Source organism: Octopus bimaculoides, chromosome 12 (genome assembly GCF_046866305.1).
Source record: "Octopus bimaculoides isolate indiv1 chromosome 12, ASM4686630v1, whole genome shotgun sequence".
Taxonomy (NCBI): Eukaryota; Metazoa; Mollusca; class Cephalopoda; order Octopoda; family Octopodidae; genus Octopus; species Octopus bimaculoides.
The window spans coordinates 38,280,658-38,300,644 of NC_142939.1; the positions used below are offsets into that span (position 1 = coordinate 38,280,658).

Consider the following 19,987-nt stretch of genomic DNA (forward strand, 5'->3'; position numbering starts at 1 on the left):
TAACGTGCAAATGGCTGAGCACTCCACAGACACGTGTACCCTTAACGTAGTTCTCAGGGATATTCAGCGTGACACAGTGTGACAAGGCTGACCCTTTGAATTAGAGGCACAACAGAAACAGGAATTAAGAGTGAGAGAAAGTTGTGATGGAAGAGTACAGCAGGGTTCTCCCCCATCCCTTGCCGGAGCCTTGTGGAGCTTTAGGTGTTTTCGCTAAATAAACACTCACAACGCCCGTTCTGGGAATCGAAACCGCGATCCTATGACCGCAAGTCTGCTGCCCTAACCACTGGGCCATTACGCCTCCACTATCACATGATGGATACATCACATATTGCACAACAAACATTTCCACACTTTGGCACTTCAAATCAGCTAGCGAGTTGGAGTGATTCTAGCTCTACACTAACTATTCCTTACATTGTATGTGCGTTACCTCTACCTATCAGAAATAGCTAAGTAGGTGACTGAAACCATCCTCTTAAGTATCTCCCTTCACATCTTACACAAAACTAAAGCACAAAACCCTAAATCTACTAAATGGTTCACACACTGCAACACAGTGATAGTACAAAGAACATGATCTTACAATGCTTGGGAAAAAAAAATCACTCACCATAAGGTGGACGACTTTATCCATCCCTGAAACTGCAAGACCATCATATGAAATGTAAAACAGGATTTAGTGTATACCACAGAACACAAGCTCTCTTGTCTATCAGATTGCAGCCAATCTTTCTGGTTACTTACTAAAAGAATCTTTACCAACATTGTGGAACTGTCCTAATCTTTACTTTTCGACCATGATGTTTCCATAAACAGTACTCCCATAAAGAAAGCCTTCCAATTTGTAGCTCACTTGCATCCAACTCCACACTGCACACACTAGGTAAAACTGCTTCCAAACTTTCAAGGCTAATGGTCCAAATTGCTCTTTTCATTATACTCAGACAATGTGCTCCCAAGATATGTCTTATCTTTGTCAAATTCTTCAATCTCACTCTAAAGGGATCTGTCCTGATCTTTGGAAACACATTTTATTATATTCCTAGAAACAGAGCAACCAAGTCTATCACTCCCTTCCAGAGGTGATGGAGATATTTGTTTACAATCACCTTCTCAAAAACCTTAAATCTCTTCAATGTTCACCAGGCTCTCATCCGTGAGAAATTTAGTGAAAACAAAATTGTTACGCTTAAAAGTTAGTGAAGTATTTGATCATGTTTGACATGCAAGTCTCTTAGATAAAAAAAGGTCTGCTATGCTTTATCCATTTCTTAGAGTGGGAAGATTCATGTCAGATCAAACCATCACATGCACTGATGGAGCTCTCACTAAACTACATTAACTCTAACGTGCCCTAAGGTTTAGTTGTCTCCCTTACACACTTGCACATCAACAGCTTACTTGCCATCACATTCAACAACTACTCCTATAAAGACAACACTCTTTGCATCCCTTCTCATACACTAAACTCTGTATGAAACACTTCTTGTAATCCACCATACTAGGAATTGCAGCACTCCCAACTCATGTTTTTTTTTTTTACATCTATGTGTGAACCTATAGAAGTTCAAACTGAACATCAACTGTGCAGGTCACAGGTATAAACATACTTCAGAAGCTAAATAATTACAAATGCATATTTTCCATATACCTTTTCATTTTGATTCAATCTTATGATGCTTCTAGGCTAACACTGATATTTTATTACAAAATATTATCCATGCTATTCAGACACTGAATCCAGTATTAGTTGACTAATTTGTGAAAATCATTTTTAAATAACTCAAATTAATTTTTTTTTCTTCTTTGATTCAGTTCCAGAAATTAAATTTTTAGATTTTATGATTTTACACTTTTTGAAAGTGCCATGCAGATGTAGGAAGTAAATGACTCTCCTTTATTCACATTTCTTTACAATAATATTGTTAGATGAACTGTAAACACATTTTTATCATTCCATTTCACTTTACTCCCAAATTCAGATAATAAAAACAATGATTTTTTTAAAAAACTGGCTCAAGGTTACAAATTTGTAATGGCTCAGGCACACGGTTATAAAAGTCCCTTTGCAATCATATGGTTTTGGGCTTGATTTCAATAAACAGCAGCTCAGGCAAGTGTCTTCTGCCATAGCTAGGGGAAAGGTGAATTGTACAGATATTCATCAGAATGACTGTATCCATTCTTGGGTGGTAGGCATAACCTGTTACTTGGTTAAACATAACCACTTTGCACTTTACAGGTTTGTTTAGTAGAGTTCACTTTGTTGCAGGTATTCAAGTCAGGCCACCAGCTTGTGGATAACCTATGAATTATGGCTTTTCCTCCTATTTCAATCTCCTCAGATTAAAGCATAAAAGAAAAAGAAAAAAGAGTGCAGTCAGATGAACACTGGCACCAAATTTATTGACTCAACAAAATAAAATTTTATTCTTTTGTTGTTCCAAATTTTGCTTTTTTTTCACTGAATATTTCAAGATATGCTGGGTAAACTAAGGATTTTAGAGGAAACAAAATCAGTTATACAAAAAGTGAAATGCAAGACAAATACAGATTATTTGAAAGTGAAATCAGTAGCATGTAACTGATTTCATATGTGAATATACATAGCAATGGTGACTTAAATAGAAGTGCAAAATACTTTCAAATACAGATTACATATGTTGATAGAATTTTTTATTTTTATTTAACTTTTTGATTAATATTTTATCAGATAATTCTTCTGATTATGTCAGAGAATGAGGGTTATGCATATTGCACAAAGTCTACTCTTTGTTGGGTAAATAAGGAAAATTGTCAGTAAAACAGGCTGTATTATGTTATGATACACTATTTATAATGATTTGTTTTGCATTGGTTAATGACTTTTTTTTCAGTAAAGAAAAGAATACATTCCCTTGAATCTAGCTCAGTTACTGGTCTTTATTATTTAAACTGGATTTCAACTAGAAACATGGTTTACTCAATAGGAACCGTGACCACAATCTTTAGAGGAACACCGACAGTGGAGGTATAAGAAACCATGACTCATGCATTGCAGCTAATTACTACTTAGATCCCTGTAAGTAGCCCAGCAAACAGGAAGCTCAGAGCAGTTTTCAAACAGTGACACTACCTACACACAGGCAGTTGCAGTAGGAGACAGTGCATCATGATATTGAAGATATCAAATATGGTGAAGTTGCAAATGTCTCTAGAAGCCAAAAGGCTTATTATAGCTACTTTTGAACACCAGTTTTACGGTTTAAGCAACAGATAAGAAATAAATCATCTCCATGTATAATGTTTGACAATTATTGGTAATACTCAAAGATCTCTTATATATTTCTGTCAGCTAGGTATGCTAAGAAGCATTAGAATGCTGATGCTCTAAATACACTATGGACTATCAGAATTGTAATAACAACTCTCATCAATACTTTGGATTCATTGGATTTTTGAATTTTTAAGTCTGGAAATGTTTTCTGAATATGCAAAAGAAAGCTATAAATGCATTGCAAACCTCATCTGCATCAAAATAGAGAATAACAGCTTGTACTGAATCAGGGTATTGCCTACAAACTTGAGAGGTGGCATCTGGCAAGGCATACAGTTGTACTTGTGCAGTGTAGTACTTGTTGTTTATATTCCACTTGTACCCATTGTCTTCTTCACTTGTAGGTAACTCCTCAACATTGAGCAACTCTAAAACATCAACAAGTAATTATCATTAATAAGATTCACCAAGAGGAATTTAAATTAAGTCAATAAAATACTTTTACATTAGTTGATATTTCAGTCATTGTTGCTCTAATAGGAGAGAAGTAGAAAAACCACTGAGAAGTAACATGAGTAGTCTGCAAGATAAACAATGAAGGAGGAGGCAAAGAGAGAGGGAAATGAGATAGAAGAGGCAGCAAAGTTTGCAACAAGATCCAGGTTGAAATGAGTGGGATGGAAAATAAGTGAGAAAACAACACAAAGGCAAAAGAAATGGACAAATAGACATGCACAGTGGGAAGAGAAGGCGAAAGAGATGAGATAAAAGTGTAGTCATAAACATAAAGAATTAAGAGGCTGCAAGAAATGGTTAGAATTATAAAGACAAAAATTTGAAGAAAAGAGATAGGCAAAAATGTACAGTTGTTCATGATGGGAGGTGGGGAAAGGTGCAGAGAGTATGATAAAATATATAAAATAGTAAGCAATCACATCATCATTATCATTTAATGTCCATCTTCCATGCATGCATGGGTAGGACTACAATAACCACAAAGAATATTACAGTCATATGTGTGGCGCATGCAAAAAAAAAAACAGCATTCATGTACAACTATATATACTTTCATCTCCTTTTGGCATAATCTGCATTTGCTGTCTATCTAATTTTGATCAATCTTTCAGCTGTAATTAGTGATTCAGTCTCTCTTCTCAGGTTTTCATCTCTCGACCACAAGCAGCATTTGTCAGTTCCAACTTCCTTGTGTCTTATGAATCAGTCAGCACAATTGGAGTGGAAGACAATTGGAGATTTCTGCGGGACAACCTGTTGAAAGCCACCGACCAGATTTGTGGGTGGTGTAAGGTCCCCTCCCAACCCAGAGTAACGTGGTGGTGGAACAAGGAGGTAGACAGGGCTATTAGACAAAAGAAACAAGCTTGGAAGGACTGGAAGAACGGTGGTAGCAGGGAATTGTACCAATGTGCCAGAAGGGAGGCTAGGCGACAGGTTTATTTAGCCAGAGGGGAAGCAGATAAGGAAAGATTTGCCAATGTTCTGCGCCGTGAGGACCAAAGACTCGAGGTATTTCGGGTTGCAAGACAGTGTAGGAGAGAGAATAGTGATGTTGTAGGAGAGAAATGTGTTCGCATGGATGATGGTACGCTTGCATTAAATGAGGATGCAAAGAAAGAGGTCTGGAGATGCCACTACGATAGATTGCTTAATAAAGAGAATGAATGGGAGAAAGAGAGCCTGCCTTATGTCGACCCAATAGAGGGACCAGCTATCCGAGTTGATAGTACCAGGGTAGATAAAGCAATTAAGAGTATGAAGACCGGGAAAGCCCCCGGCCCATCAGGAATCACTGCAGAGATGCTCAAAATATCTGGCAGTGTTGGCTATAGCCTAGTCACCCGTATTACGAACCAGGTGATACACGAAGGAGTCATACCCTATGACTGGTGTAGCAGCATCATAGTCAACTGCTACAAAGGTAAAGGGGACGCTTTAGATACAAATAATTACAGAGGCATCAAGCTGTTAGATCAGGTTATGAAAGTTACAGAGAGGGTCATAGCCCAACTAATTAGGGAGCGAATCAATTTAGATGAGATGCAGTTTGGGTTCGTGCCAGGTAAAAGCACTACTGATGCCTTATTTCTAGTGAGACAGTTGCAAGAGAAATACCTAGCCAAGGATAAACCTCTGTACCTGGCTTTCGTTGACATGGAGAAAGCCTTTGACAGGGTCCCCCGATCCCTTATCTGGTGGTCAATGAGGAAACTTGGGATAGAAGAATGGCTAGTGAGAGCTGTGCGAGCCATGTACAGAGATGCGGCCAGTAAGGTGAGGGTTGGAAATGAGTACAGCAATGAATTCCGGGTAGAGGTAGGGGTCCACCAAGGTTCCGTCCTCAGCCCCCTATTATTTACCATAGTCCTCCAGGCAATCACAGAGGAGTTCAAGACAGGTTGCCCCTGGGAGCTCCTCTATGCTGATGACCTTGCCCTAATTGCGGAGTCACTATCAGAACTAGAGGAGAAGTTTCAGGTGTGGAAGCAAGGTCTAGAATTGAAGGGCCTTAGAGTCAACCTAGCTAAAACCAAAATCCTAATAAGTAGGAAGGTAGATAAAACACAAACCCCTTCAGGTAGATGGCCCTGCTCAGTATGTAGAAAAGGAGTAGGTAGTAACTCTATAAGATGTACCCGGTGCAAGCTATGGACACATAAGAGGTGCAGCAACATCAAAGGCAGGTTAACTAGCAAGTTAGTTTTTGTTTGTGGCAGATGTTCAGGTGCAATAAAGACTGCAAACAAACAGGAAACAACTTCTATCTCATTCCAGGGTGAAAAACTAGAGGTAGTCGATAGCTTCCGCTATCTGGGCGACCAAGTTAGTAGTGGGGGTGGGTGCGCTGAAAGTGTAGCTGCTAGAATAAGAATAGCCTGGGCAAAGTTTAGAGAGCTCTTACCCCTGCTGGCGACAAAGGGACTCTCACTCAGAGTAAAAGGCAGACTGTATGACGCATGCGTACGAACAACCATGCTACATGGCAGTGAAACATGGGCTGTAACTGCTGAGGACATACGTAAGCTCGCAAGGAATGAAGCCAGTATGCTCTGTTGGATGTGTAATGTCAATGTGAATACCCGTCAGAGTGTAAGTATCTTGAGAGAAAAGCTGAACATTAGAAGCATCAGTTGTGGCGTGCAAGAGAGACGATTGCGCTGGTATGGACATGTGGTGAGAATGGAGGAGGATAGCTGCGTGAAAAAGTGCCACACCCTAACAGTTGAGGGAACCCGTGGAAGAGGTAGGCCCAGGAAGACCTGGGCTGAGGTGGTGAGGCAAGACCTTCGTACATTGGGCCTCACCGAGGCGATGACTACGGACCGAGACCTTTGGAAATGGGCTGTGCGTGAGAAGACCCGGCAAGCCAAGTAAGATCGTTGCCAGTGCCCCTGGACTGGTTCTTGTGCGGGTGGCACATGAGATGCACCATTTTGAGCGTGGCCGTTGCCAGTACCGCCTGACTGGCTCCTGTAGGATTTTCGAGCGAGATCGTTGCCAGTGCCCCTGGACTGGCTTGTGCGGGTGGCACATAAAAGACACCATTTCGAGCGTGGCCGTTTTCGTGCGGGTGACACGTAAAAGCACCCACTACACTCTCTGAGTGGTTGGCGTTAGGAAGGGCATCCAGCTGTAGAAACTCTGCCAAATCAGACTGGAGCCTGGTGTTGCCATCCGGTTTCACCAGTCCTCAGTCAAATCGTCCAACCCATGCTAGCATGGAAAGCGGACGTTAAACGATGATGATGATGATGATGAAATCTTTCAGTTTCAGCAGCTTTTTCAACATTTCTAACCCTAGACATCTCTTTTCTCACTGTGTCCATAACATAGATTCCATATTCCAAATCAGAACATTTATCGTATCTTTGAAGGATAAATGCTTTAACTGAAAAGAAATTGAAAGAAATACAAAGATAAGCTTCAGAAAAAAGCATAACATCAGACAAAGAGAGCCACAGTCTGCTAAAGATGAAGTAAGACAAAAAAACTGAAGTCAAGTAAAAATACAAGATACCAACAACGGATACATCAGCATCACAAGATACTGATGTATCCTGATAATTTCTTCCAGCTCCCGCTGAAATGATTATTGTTTATTGTCTAGAAGTCTTTGTTTTTATTCACAGATTTTGAGGGAGAGTATAGTCAATTAAATTAATTTATTTTATAAACTCTAGAAGGATGAAAAGTAATAGTCCTCTCAAATATCACAATACTTCTGACGCTCTGGAATGTTAATACTGGAACATCATCATCATCATTGTTTAACATCCTCCTTCCATGCTGACATGGGTTGGATGGTTTGACAAGAGCAGGCCAGGCAAGAGCCTAGACCATGCTTCTGTGTCTGTTTCTGGCATGGTTTTTGCAACTGGAAGCCCTTCCTAACACCAACCACTCCACAAAGTGAGCTGAGTGCATTTTACGTGGCACTTGGACAGGCAAAGTCAATTTTGGCATGGTTTTTACAGTGTGAACTGGGTGCTTTTCAAGTGACATCTGCACTGGCAGGGTCACCAAGTAATTTTGCAAGACAAGGAATCTTTGAGAGGGGATGGGGAATTGGAGGAGGTGATCTTGTGTCAGATGATGAAAGGTTAGTGTGACAGAGACAGAAACAGATGTCTTGCTGTAGAGGAGGTACATGCTTACCCAGAAAGAGAAAGAGAGCAAAAGTTAACAAGAATGAGGGCAGAAACAGGTATACTACTGAAGAGGAGTGGCATGGTTACCTAGAGGGGGGGGGGGTTAACAAGAAAGAGGTGTGCTGCTGTAAAGGAGACACATAGTTACCTAGCCAGAGGTAAGAGCAAAAGGAGGGAGAGAGAATTATCAAGAATGAGGGTAGAAACAGGTTTGTTGCTGTAGAGGAAATACATGATTACTCAACCAGAGGGAAGAGCAAAAGAGAGAGAGAGAGAGAAAGAGTAGGAGACAGCAAGAGCAGGAGAGGGACAGCAAGAGCAGTAAGTGCCAGGGTATACTCGTAAGGAACGGGATCAGGGTGCAGATGGGATGGTAGAGTAAGGAAGAGAGAGATGAATAGTGGCAGGTGCTGGTAGGGTATTACCAAGAAGTTGTGAGTAGGGAGTGGGGACAAGGACAAAATAAAATATAGAAAAACAGACTTCTAGACAATAAACAATAATCATTTCAGATGGAGCTGAAAAAAATTATCAGGAGACATAAGTATCTGGTGATACTGATGTATCCTTTGTTGGTATCTTGTATTTTTACTCAACTTTAGTTTTTTTTTTTTTTTTTTGTCTTACTTTGTTTTAAGTAGCCTGCAGCTCTCTTTGCCTGATATAATACTTGTTCCTGAAGTTTGTCTTTGTATTTCTTTCAATTTATTTTCAGTTAAAGCATTTCTTCAAAGATACCATAAATGTTCTGATTTGGGATATGGAATCTATGTTATGGATACTGTGAAGAAAGAGTTGTCTAGGATTTGAAATAGATGGGAAAAGAAGGAAATATTGGGTCATCCCGTAGATAATGTGTTTTTTTTTTATACTTCTTTTTTTTCTATCCAAATGCTTTTGAAGACTGCAGAGTAAATGATAATCAGATGGGGCAATGTCTGATGAATATGGTAGGTGGATTATCGTTTCCCATTCAAACTGCTCCAGCCTTTGGAATGTCATCCTCTCTGTACGTGGCCGAGCATTATCCTGATGGAAGAACACCTTTCATCTTGAAACCAAAGATGGTTGTTTTCCTTCTAGTGCTGACTTAAGCCACTCAAGCTGCTCACAGTAGAACTCCTTTGTTATCATTTGGTTTGGGCTTAACAGTTCAAAGTGGACTAAACCTTTCATATCCCACCAAACAGATAACAACACCTTATGTGGGTGAAGATCTTCTTTAGCCTGGGGTGCTGGTGTTTCTCCTTTTCCTACCCACTGTCTTCAGCACTTGACATTTTTATAGAGAAGCCATTTCTTGTCACCAGTCACTATTTGGTCCAAAAACAGTTCAATCCTGAGATGTGGCAACAAAGAAGAGCACACATTCACTCTCTGCATGTGATTAGACTTGGAAAGTTTGAGGAACCCATTGACCCAATTTGCTGACTTTTCCAATGGCATGCAGGTGTTGATGAATGGTTGAATGACCAAATCCAAGCTTCTCTGCTAGTTCCTCACCAGTTACAATGAGATATTGTTCCACCAGGGTATGCAAGTTGTCCTCGTCAAGCTCTACAGATCTTCTAGGATGAGGCTCGTCTTCTAGGCTGTAGTTTCTGGCTTGGAATTTCTGGAACCAACATTGACACTGGCTTACACTTATTGTCTGATACCCATATACTGCATTAATATTCCTCATACTTTTGGTTGCGTTGTTGCTTTTATTGAACTCATAAAACAAAATATACTCCTTTGAAAAAGTAGCTGTTAATATCGAACTGCACTCTTCAAAACATGCACTAAGAATAAGTACAAGGTAAAATTACTACCTGCTTTTATAGCAAGATGATGCAGGTAGTTTATCCTGTCCCCCTCCGACTTTTAGTTCATGCAATTGAAAAAAAAAAAACGCATTATTTATGGGATGACCCAATATATGACTGATTCAGAAGACAGAAGGAAGTTGGAACTGACAAATGCTGGTTGTGGTTGAGAACTGGAAACCTGAGAAGAGAAACTGAATCACTAATTACAGCTGAAAGATTGATCAAAATTAGATAGACAGCAAATGCAGAATATGCCAAAAGGAGATGCAAGTATTAACCATCTACTAAGTGAGACAGTAAGATAGCACAAAATGAGTATAATGTAGTGGTAACTGACTGATAATGTTAGCAATGTCTGTAGATTTGATTTGATGTAAAAGTGGCATGAACACAAGACATAGGTTGTCATTGTGAATGATAATTACAAGATTTCTTCATAAAGGCTGAGTATACTATGAAAGCAAAGAGATCAGATGTGATCATGGAAGACAAAAAGAACAAATACAGTAAACTAATTGATTTTGTTATCCCATATAATAGTAGATGGCATATCAAGGAAGTTAATCAAAGAAATTGAGAAATATGAACATTAAACCTAAGAGATGAGGTTGGGGAACACAAAGGTGAAAATTGTTCCTGTGGTAACTGATGCATTTGTACAACAAAATTGAGGTGGCTTTATGTCAAGAATAAAATATGAGAGGGACAAGCTACAGAGGGAATACATGGCTGCCACATTATACAGAAGTGGGTGGGAACAGTTGAGAGGAGATAAAGATGATAATGATGCAATACCAGAGGAAATTCTCAAAGAAAAGGAAAGTGAACATAAGAGAGGGTACAAACAATAGGTTAGGAGAGGGAAAGGAAGGACTGAGTATATTTATAAATGTTGGTTGTGGTTGAGAGATGGAAACCTGAGAAGAGAGACTGAATCACTAATTACAGCTGAAAGATTGAACAAAATCATATAACAAATATAGAATATGCCAAAAGGAGATGAAAGAATTAACCATCTACTGAGACAGTAAGATAACACAAAATGAATATAATGTAGTGGTAACTGATTGATAATGTTAGCAATGTCTGTAGATTTGATTTGATGTAAAAGTGGTATGAACACAAGACATAGGTTGTCATTAAGGGAAAAGTAACAGATGATTAGAAATGGGAGTAGAGGAGGTATGCTTGATGGGGAATATCTATATGGAAAGGAGATAAATTGAGAGATAGAATGGCTCATAAAGGATAGATGGGGGTGACGATGTGCAAGGTGTAGGAGTGGAAATGAGCAACAGGATGATGTTGGAGTGGAAAGGAGGGAGATGTAAGGGTACATAAGGGTGGTTATAGTGAGTGGGAAATGATGGCATGTATGCAAGAGTGCCAAGAATGAAATATAATGGGATGTGGCAGAGGAGAGAGACAATTGAAAGCATAGAAGGGTAGTCAGTGAAATAGCATGGATGGAGAAAAGAGGTTAATGGGGAAGGAGATAATTGGTTGTGCAAAGAAAGTGAGAGGAGTAGTATGTGCCAACACTCTCAAATCATTACAGCCACTAGGTAGTGCCATAGATAGTGAGGTGATTGAGGGCTGTTTGTCAGGGCAATGAGACGTGAGGAATGCTTAATGGGGTAGAATAGGTCACAAGTATAACCAGAATGCTTTTAGCACATCGTATTTGCTGTGTTATGTTTTTCTTGAGTACAGCAAATTTCCAACTGCCTCATTCGTTTGTCATCTCTTCTATAAGGCACATGTTAAAATCAACCACCACTACTTCGTTCCATGTCTTCCTGGGTCTCCTCTTTCAAAAGTAACTGGCACTTCTTTATGCAACTGTCCTTATCCATAGGCATCATATCACCAAACCAGTGCAGTCGTCTTTCTTGCACACTACATCTGATTCCTCTTAGCACTCTGTTGTACATGCCCAACCAATGGATTGTGCTAACTTCATTACTCTCTAGTCTTTGCATATCCTCTGCATTCACAGCCTACATCTCACTATCATGTAGCATTGCTATTTAAATACAAGCATCATACACTCTGCCTTTCATTCAGAGAGAGAGAGAGACCTTTTGTAGCCAATAGAAGTAATTTTCTCTATCCTATTCTTATTTTAGCAATCGTACTTTCAAAACATTGTCCTTTACTGCTAATTAGGTCACCAAGATTACTGAAATTATTCACTACTTCTAATGTCTTCAGGGCATTTTAGAAAATCTATTTCCTATGTGTCCTTAGTTTTTATGGCCCCTGCAAAGTCTTGTTGATTTTGTTTCTGCACTCACAGTGCCCTGAAGGATTTTCTTTTTTGGTGTGTGAATTAGTGCTTGTAAGTTCATACTAACTCCTCCTCAGCATGTCATTTCTTGTGACCTATGCACTCACAACTTGCTCATATTGTGTACAATAACAATGAACCAGAAATCAATGAGCCTGTGGGCAAATATGTGATACATGAAGCTTCTGTTGCCTCACCTCAAACAGTTACAAGAGGCCAAGCCCCTTTCATTTTTAGCAAGTGCTGTTTTAGTCATTTTTGCTTGCTCCTATATGTGTTGTTTAAGCACACTTCTCTTATGTCTTTTGTTTCTCTTCGAGCCAACTTATGTCCAGACATTCTTTGTGGTTCATAAAACTTATTCCACTTATTGAACTTGTGTTCATTATGTAGTAAATGTAGTGGGTGACAATTAGTAAAGAAACATAAAACTGAGTTGCTGAATTTATATGCAACTCTTTGTGTTCTAAGTTCAAATACAGTATGTACTGGGATCTCCTTAATTAGCTACATTTCGTTCTTAAAATTAAGCTTACATATCTGAACTTTACACACGAAGAGACCTGATTAAATATTGCAAATTCTTTTTTTATACCGCTTTACTGCTAATTGTTCACATTATAAAATGTAATTAAAATAACAAATATATATAAAAGTAAGGATATGAGATAATTATATTTCTACCTTTCCAAAGGGGGTTTGTAGCATAAAACTCAAACAGGCTTGAAAAGTCAGTTAATCAAGATTAGATATTATGGTATTTATCACGATATATTAGGTTGGCAAAAAAGTTTGTAGTATTTTTTAGTTGATGTTTAATCACATGACAGGAATATATGACATATATATATATTTTCTGAAAGAGATCTCCACAATTTTTTTTATTTGAATTTTGTGGAGATTATTTACTTCTACAGTTTTTATGATAAAACTGAAAATGAAGGAAAATGAAATACATTTTCGTCATTTAATGCTCTTTTATTTCCAGAAAGGAAAAAGCACTGCACAAACAACAAAGACGATATGTGCTGTTTATGGAGATGGTGTCATAGATGAAAGTACTGTTCGAAAGTGGTTTGCTAAGTTGATAACCGAAAATTTTGACCTGGAAGATTGTGAATGTTCCGGCAGGCCTACAGACTTTAATAAAAAATAATTCATGTCACGCATCATGAAACATCGCAGAGATTCTCCATGTATCTCATGTGAGTGTTATAATGCAGTTAAAAACACTTGGTTACATGAACTGCTATGATATTTGGGTGCCTCGTAACTTACATGTTGGAATAAAGAATGGAAAAAACTTAATAGAAATCATTTCCATAATTCCATCTGCAATTCTCTGCTCAGATGAAAAAAAAATGATCGATATTTGTAAAGAATGATCATGTGTGATGAGAAATGGATTATTTACAACATAAATGAAAAAGGTCCTGGGGAAAATGAAATGAACTGCCTTCAATCTCTCCAAAAGCTGGTCTGTATCTGAAGAAGGTGATGCTCTGTATCTGGTGGGACTAGAAGGACATTAAATTCAGACTATTATTGTTACCAATTAGACTGATTAAAGGAGGCAATTGATGAAAAATGTCCAGAATTAGCTAACCAAAAGGGTGCTGTCTTACATCAGGACAACACCAGACTGCATGTTTCTTTGTAGACCAGGCAGAAGTTGGTGCAGCTTGGATAGGATGTCCTACCCCACCCACCATATTCACCTGACCTTGCACCTTTGGATTATCATTTACTCTGATCCCTACAAAATTCTCTTAATGGGAAGAACTTCGATTCTTTAAAAGAGTGTAAAAACTACTTAGACCAGTTTATGAACCAGAAAGATGCCAATTTCTGGGAGGATGGGATCATGAAGTTGCCTCAAAGATGGCGAAAGGTAATGTAGCAAAATGGGAGATATGTGGTTGAGTAATGTACAACTATCTAATTATTGTTAATGAATTTTACTTAAAAAAACACAATGAACTTTTTTACAAACTCAATAAATTTGGCATACATAACCAATTAAAGGACTCTGAATTCTGAGCATAGAGCTGAAACAATTTTTTGAAATTAGCCTAGTGCTCTACAAATTTTGTCATTCAATAGTAAAAGGTATTTTTTCTTTGTTTTCTGTATTCCTGTGTTTTATACAAATGAAATCACAAGAAAGAAAATAAAACTGCAAAAATCCAAGTGGCACGATTCTTCTGAGTGTCCTCTAGACTATTTTATAAGGAAACTTCTGCAGGCATATATAAAGTAGTAGGATGTGCTGGACATAATAGTATCAATAGTTTCTAACTTTTCTTTTCCATGGTAATCCTGTTAATATTTATTTCAAGAACCTTTCCCAAGGTCTTATGTTGGAATAAAGAATACTTATTTTGATTGTTAACTTTGTTTTATTTCCTTCATTTCAATCTTCTTGAAATAAACATTATGGATAAACTTTTACATCCTAAACACTTGATGCCATACCAAGCACGAGAGGGTCTGAAAGTTCTCTGGAAGAGAACTTTCACAAGCTTCTTTACTTCGGTAAGTGCAAATCATGATACTGTGAACAAACTAGATATCTTTATTAATTTTGCGTCGCCAACATTATTCGAATGCATTTCTGATTGCACTGATTATGACACGGCAATCACAAACCTTGAGAAATTACATATTGCGCCAAGAAATGAGATATATGCTTGACACTGCTTGGCTGCTAGACATCAACAGCTAGGAGAAAGCCTTGATGAATATCCTAGTGCTTTGTGGTTGTTTGCTAAAAACTGTACCTTCAAGGACGTAACTGGAGTAATTTATCAACAAGAAATGATTAGAGATGCTCTTATCAATGGACTTATTGATTACTCCACCTGAATTATTCAATAATTTATCAGCTGATTGTAAACCAATTGCTGTTAAATCTCAATATTACAGTAAGCCAAATTGAGATTTTATCAAGTTGGAAGTCCAATGCCTCCTGGCTGAAGGCATTATCGAGCCAAGTTGTTGCTGCCAAAGAACACCAAAAAAAAAAAAAAAAGGATAGTTGTGAATTATTCTCAGACAGTAAATCGTTTCACTCAACTTGATGTATTCCCACTATCTCGGATTTCTGGTCAGATCAGACATTGTGAATTATAGTGTATACAGAACCATTGATCTCAAACATGCATACTACCAAGTTCTTCTTCGTGATGAAAATAAAAAGTTCACCACTTTTGAAGCTAATGGCAAACTGTAGCAGTTTACGAGAATGCTAAAAGGAATAACTCATGGTGTTGCTTGTTTTCAACAATCTATACATAAATTTATATATGCAAACAATCTAATAGCCACATTTACATATCTAGACAATGTCACTGTCTGTGGCACTGACAAGAGTGATCATGACTTTAATCTTGCTGCATTCATGGAAGCTGTTAAGCAAAATAACCTTAAATTTAACAAGAACAAGTGTGTATTCTCCATTCGGAAAATTCAGCTTTTGGGATGTGAGGTATCTCATAAAGAGATCAAACCAGATCCAGAATACCTTCAGTGTGATCTAGAACCATGCAGTGAGAGACCACAAAGTTCCCAATGGGGTATTGAAAATCAAATGACCAGTAATAATTCAACAGTCGACAAATATGAATCAAATTTAGTTCCTGTTGGGGCTTCCCCAAATAACTCTTCTGAACTCACCAGATCCAAACTTTATCAACTCTCCTGAGCCTGTCCAGTTACCATTATGTTGGTCCCAGCATGCAAGGTGACCCCCCCCCCCCAGTTTGGCTTGACCTGTAAATATTCACTGTTCTAGTATGTTCACTCAGAGAAAATGAGCTGGGGAGAATGATATGATTCTTCTGAGTTTCCTCTAGACTATTTGATAAGGAAACCTCTGCAGGCATATATAATGTAGTAGGATGTGTTGGACATAATAGTATCAATAGTTTCTAACTTTTCTTTTCCATGATAATCCTGTTAATATTTATTTCAAGAAGAGCAGTTCCCAATGTCTTATGTTGGAGCAAAGAATACTTATTTTGATTGTTAACTTTGTTTTATTTCCTTCATTTCACAAATTATTCCACTCTTTTCTACTCTCATGAGGCATGGGATTTCAAGGGCTAGCCATACCAAAACTTTGCTACCAAGTTGGACAAGTTTAAGTAGCTTAAAACTCTCTTGTTTTAATTCTCACATTACCTGCATACCTATTAGAAACAGATAACCCCTATAAACCAGTAAGGAAGGTTCTTTTATGTTCGAGTATTTCTGCTTTAAAGGATGGCAATAAATAATGTACTTCAAAAAAGATTGGAATTACCTTGGTCATAGGTCTGCTCAATCAGAACAAATATGGAGTTAAATAATGTAAACAAAGTAGGTTAAAATAAACACTAAGATTCTTTTTTTTAAGGATACCTCCACATGTGTGTACCACTGGCTTTGTCTCTTCGTAACTTTCAGAAAAATGGATATTTTTTAACGAAATGTTCAACAAATACGCTTCAGACAGTGTAGATTCCGATTATATCAGAATTTGTTGTGATTTAAAAAAATCGAAAAACAAATTTCGTGAATTTCGGAAAATTCACACGCATCGGCTTTGTTTCTTCATAACTTTCAGAAAATACATACACACATCATAAATATCTACAAAATGAAACTCGAAATTCGGAAAAAAAATGTGATTTGTGTCGGTATGTATGTGTGTGTGCACGCCTATTTTCTTTTTCAGGTTAAATAACGATGTAATCATAATTTACACACTCTGAAAGATATTTATAGAAAACTTCATTAAAAAATATCCAATATGTTGAAAGTTATGAAGAAACAAAACCGGCTCCTGTAAATTTTCTGAAATTCTTTGCCCTGCCCTCTGAAAAAAATTTTTTCAACACAAATTCCGATATAATCGGAATCTATATCATCTGAAGCGTTTTTGAAGAAAATTTCATCGAAAAATGTCCGTTTTTCTGAAAATTATGAGCAAGTAAAATCGGGTGGCGGGGACACATGTGGAGGTATGCCGAAATGATATCTAATCCTGCAATTAAATTTTACATTTATCAATTTTTTCCATAAATAGAATGCCATAGTATTTCTGGTTAATATATAGGGTAAGATCCGGTCACGAAAAAAAAAAAAAAAAAAAATTTCTTTATAATCGTAATCTGTGCCATTTGAACGGTATTTCTATTCATTAATACAATCCATTTTTCTGAAAGTTATGAGGCAAAAATCGGATCTTGTGAATTTTCCGAAAGTCCTCTCCCCCACCTCTGTTCGTTTCCGCAAATTTTTGCTTTCATATTCGTTTTTTTTTATTATACTTAGTAGGTTTTTTTTGTTTTTGTTTTTTTTAATTTTCGTGACCGGGTCTTACACGATATATTAACCATATTTCTTTTAGGAATTCAGGAGCAGCAGTAAAATCAGCAGACGTTAAACGCGTAACTACAGATTTCTGACCCCACCCCGACTTTGGATGATCATAACTTTCAGAAAAATGTATATTTTTAAATGAAATTTTCAACGTATATGTGTTATACCATGTAGATTCCAAATATAATTTTTTTTGGTGGGGGAATTTCGGAAAATTCACCGGTGTCCACTTCAATTCGTCTTAACTTTCAAGAAAATAGATATTTTTTAATGAAATCGCCTACAAACATACCTCGGGCTATGGAGATTCCGGGTACAGGAATTGGGGGGGAAAACAATTGGGGGTTATTTTTGAGAACTAGTGAGGGCTTCATTGCCTGTTTGTTGCTTCAGTGGAAATCTATGAATGCACAAACGCACAAAACGGAGAAAATTAAACAACTATGAACTTGTTCCGAAACACCCCTAAGTGGGGAATAGTTCTCAGAAATAACCCCCAATTATTTTCCCCAAAAATTCCTATGTCCTCGGAATCTACATAGTCCGAGGTATATTTGTACAAGATTTCATTTTAAAATATCCATTTTCTTGAAAGTTAAGACGAATTGAAGTGGACTCCGGTGAATTTTCCGAAATCCCCCACCTCATCCCCTCCTAAGACACTTCCTCCACAAATCCCAAAATTTTGTATATTCGGAATCTAAATGATATAAAACATATTCGTAGAAAATTTTATTAAAAAATATCCATTTTTCTGGATATTTTCTGCCCCACCTCAAAGTCTTGGGGGAGGGACAGAAATCTGTAGTTATGCCTGTCAAGGAATATGCATTATGTTAAGATCATTTCTAAGTTAAATACATGTTCACTCTTAAACAGGAAATCAAAAATACAATTTCGCATCAAAACATGCCTGTCGAAAAGATATACACCTTCCATCGCCACCCTTTTTCTGTACCAAATAATTAATAAGTAAAACATTGTCTTCGGTGAAATGTTTTGCCATCAGATTTGAAAAATATATTTCAATCTAGAGGCAAACATACACCGCAAATCTTCAACGCATACTTTCGTATGTACACATGGTACGTATACGTACATTATAAGTAAACATGTCGGCGATCTTACGTCGTAAGATCGCCAACATGTCTAAATATGTTATCATAATTATTTAAGAAGAAATAGCGTGCAAACAAAGCGACAGTAAATAATGACTTATTACAGAAATTTATCCGTACTTAATATATTTTACGACCTTAATCAGTTATTACTTACGCCTGATAAGATCTATAGAATCCGAAATATCAGGAGATGAAAACACTGCACAGGGAAGAATAGCCATATTGAAATAATTATGTGTAATACGTCATACATTTATGTGTATTAACGTCTAGGCAATCAGCTTATAAAGGAAGAGTTGGTAAATCGATTTCAGTGTTTGATTTGGTACTTATGGCACACCTACTCAAGTGCCCCCCCCCCCTCCAATGACTTTATTTCCTCATATCTTTTAGGAAAATGGATTTTTTAAATGAAAATATCAACAAATTCGTTTCATATGGTGTAGATTCCGATAATATCGGATTTTAGATATACTTTATAACACGTATGTACATGATATTTGAATAATACAAAACCATATTAAAATACAAATCCTAAACAATAGTCATGATTCTTCAAATAATACAAGTTTTTACAAAGCACAATGAAAAGAAAAAAAGAAAGGAAAACAGGTTAGAGGTAGGTGCCTCATCTGGGACGTCAGTCTTTTGCCCTCCCCTACATCCTGAATGCTGCGTTAAGTGGGAGGGTCACTGCTTCCGTAGCCGATTGGAACAAAACTTTGAAGTATGGGGACTCGACAGTGAACTATCTCTTACAACATGCGCAGTTTGAGACGTTTGGAGGTACTGGGTCACTAACCGCTTAGTTCTTGTTATCGTTAGCAGCTCGCCTCACCGCGATGTCATGTGATGCCCATGAAAACGCTTTCTCAACGCGAGCTTGCTTCAATAGGTTCCGTCGAACCTTGTGGTGTGCGATTTGGTGCTGCATTGAGGTTTTTTTCTCTATTTCTTTTTTTTTTCTGATTTTCTTTATCTTTCTTTTGTGGAAACGCATATTATGGAAGAGTCATGACTATTGTTTAGGATTTGTATTTTGATTTGGTTTTGCAGTATTCCTATATATTTAATCAATGCCTGTTATGGTGCAACGTCGAGATCACCAATTTGTAACGGTGGAAGTTTATAAATTTGTACTGTTGAAATTAATTTGTAAACAATAGTATGGAACGTCGGAGTCGTAATCAGCTTGTAAGGATTGGTTCTTCGTTGATTGCCATTATGTAAAGATGAAAGAACAGTGATTGAAGTTGTAAAGGAAATATTTATTTTACCGTTACATTGTAAAATACCTTGCCTCGACAGGCAGGTGATAAAATCATAAAGCATGCAAAGTAAAGTTAGACGTAGATTTTCCTTGTATAGTTTGTGTTTGTGTTCTCGTCATTGTGTAGTAGTAATTACAGATAGAGATGGAGTAAAGTTCTAAGAAAAAAGTGAGCTGAGCTAGAGATAGTGAGAGAGTCGAG

The 19,987-nt window shown here is 37.5% G+C and overlaps 1 protein-coding gene across 14 annotated transcripts in view; it reads right to left on the reverse strand.

Annotated features, from left to right (window-relative positions):
- The window catches only part of LOC106879092 (alpha- and gamma-adaptin-binding protein p34), a 209,338-nt gene extending 190,588 nt beyond the window's left edge, over window positions 1-18,750 (reverse strand). For all 14 annotated transcript variants that reach the window (XR_016243832.1, XR_008265306.2, XR_008265305.2 and 11 more), the window contains exons 1-2: window positions 18,670-18,750; window positions 3,509-3,690 (exon numbers count right to left, since the gene is read on the reverse strand). Coding sequence is in view for 7 of the 14 variants with exons in the window: in XM_089360925.1 (XP_089217051.1) it covers window positions 3,509-3,690; window positions 18,670-18,736 (249 nt within the window). In the remaining 7 variants the exon portion in view is untranslated. The remainder of the gene's footprint in view (window positions 1-3,508; window positions 3,691-18,669) is intronic.
- Between the last annotated feature and the right edge of the window lie 1,237 nt (window positions 18,751-19,987).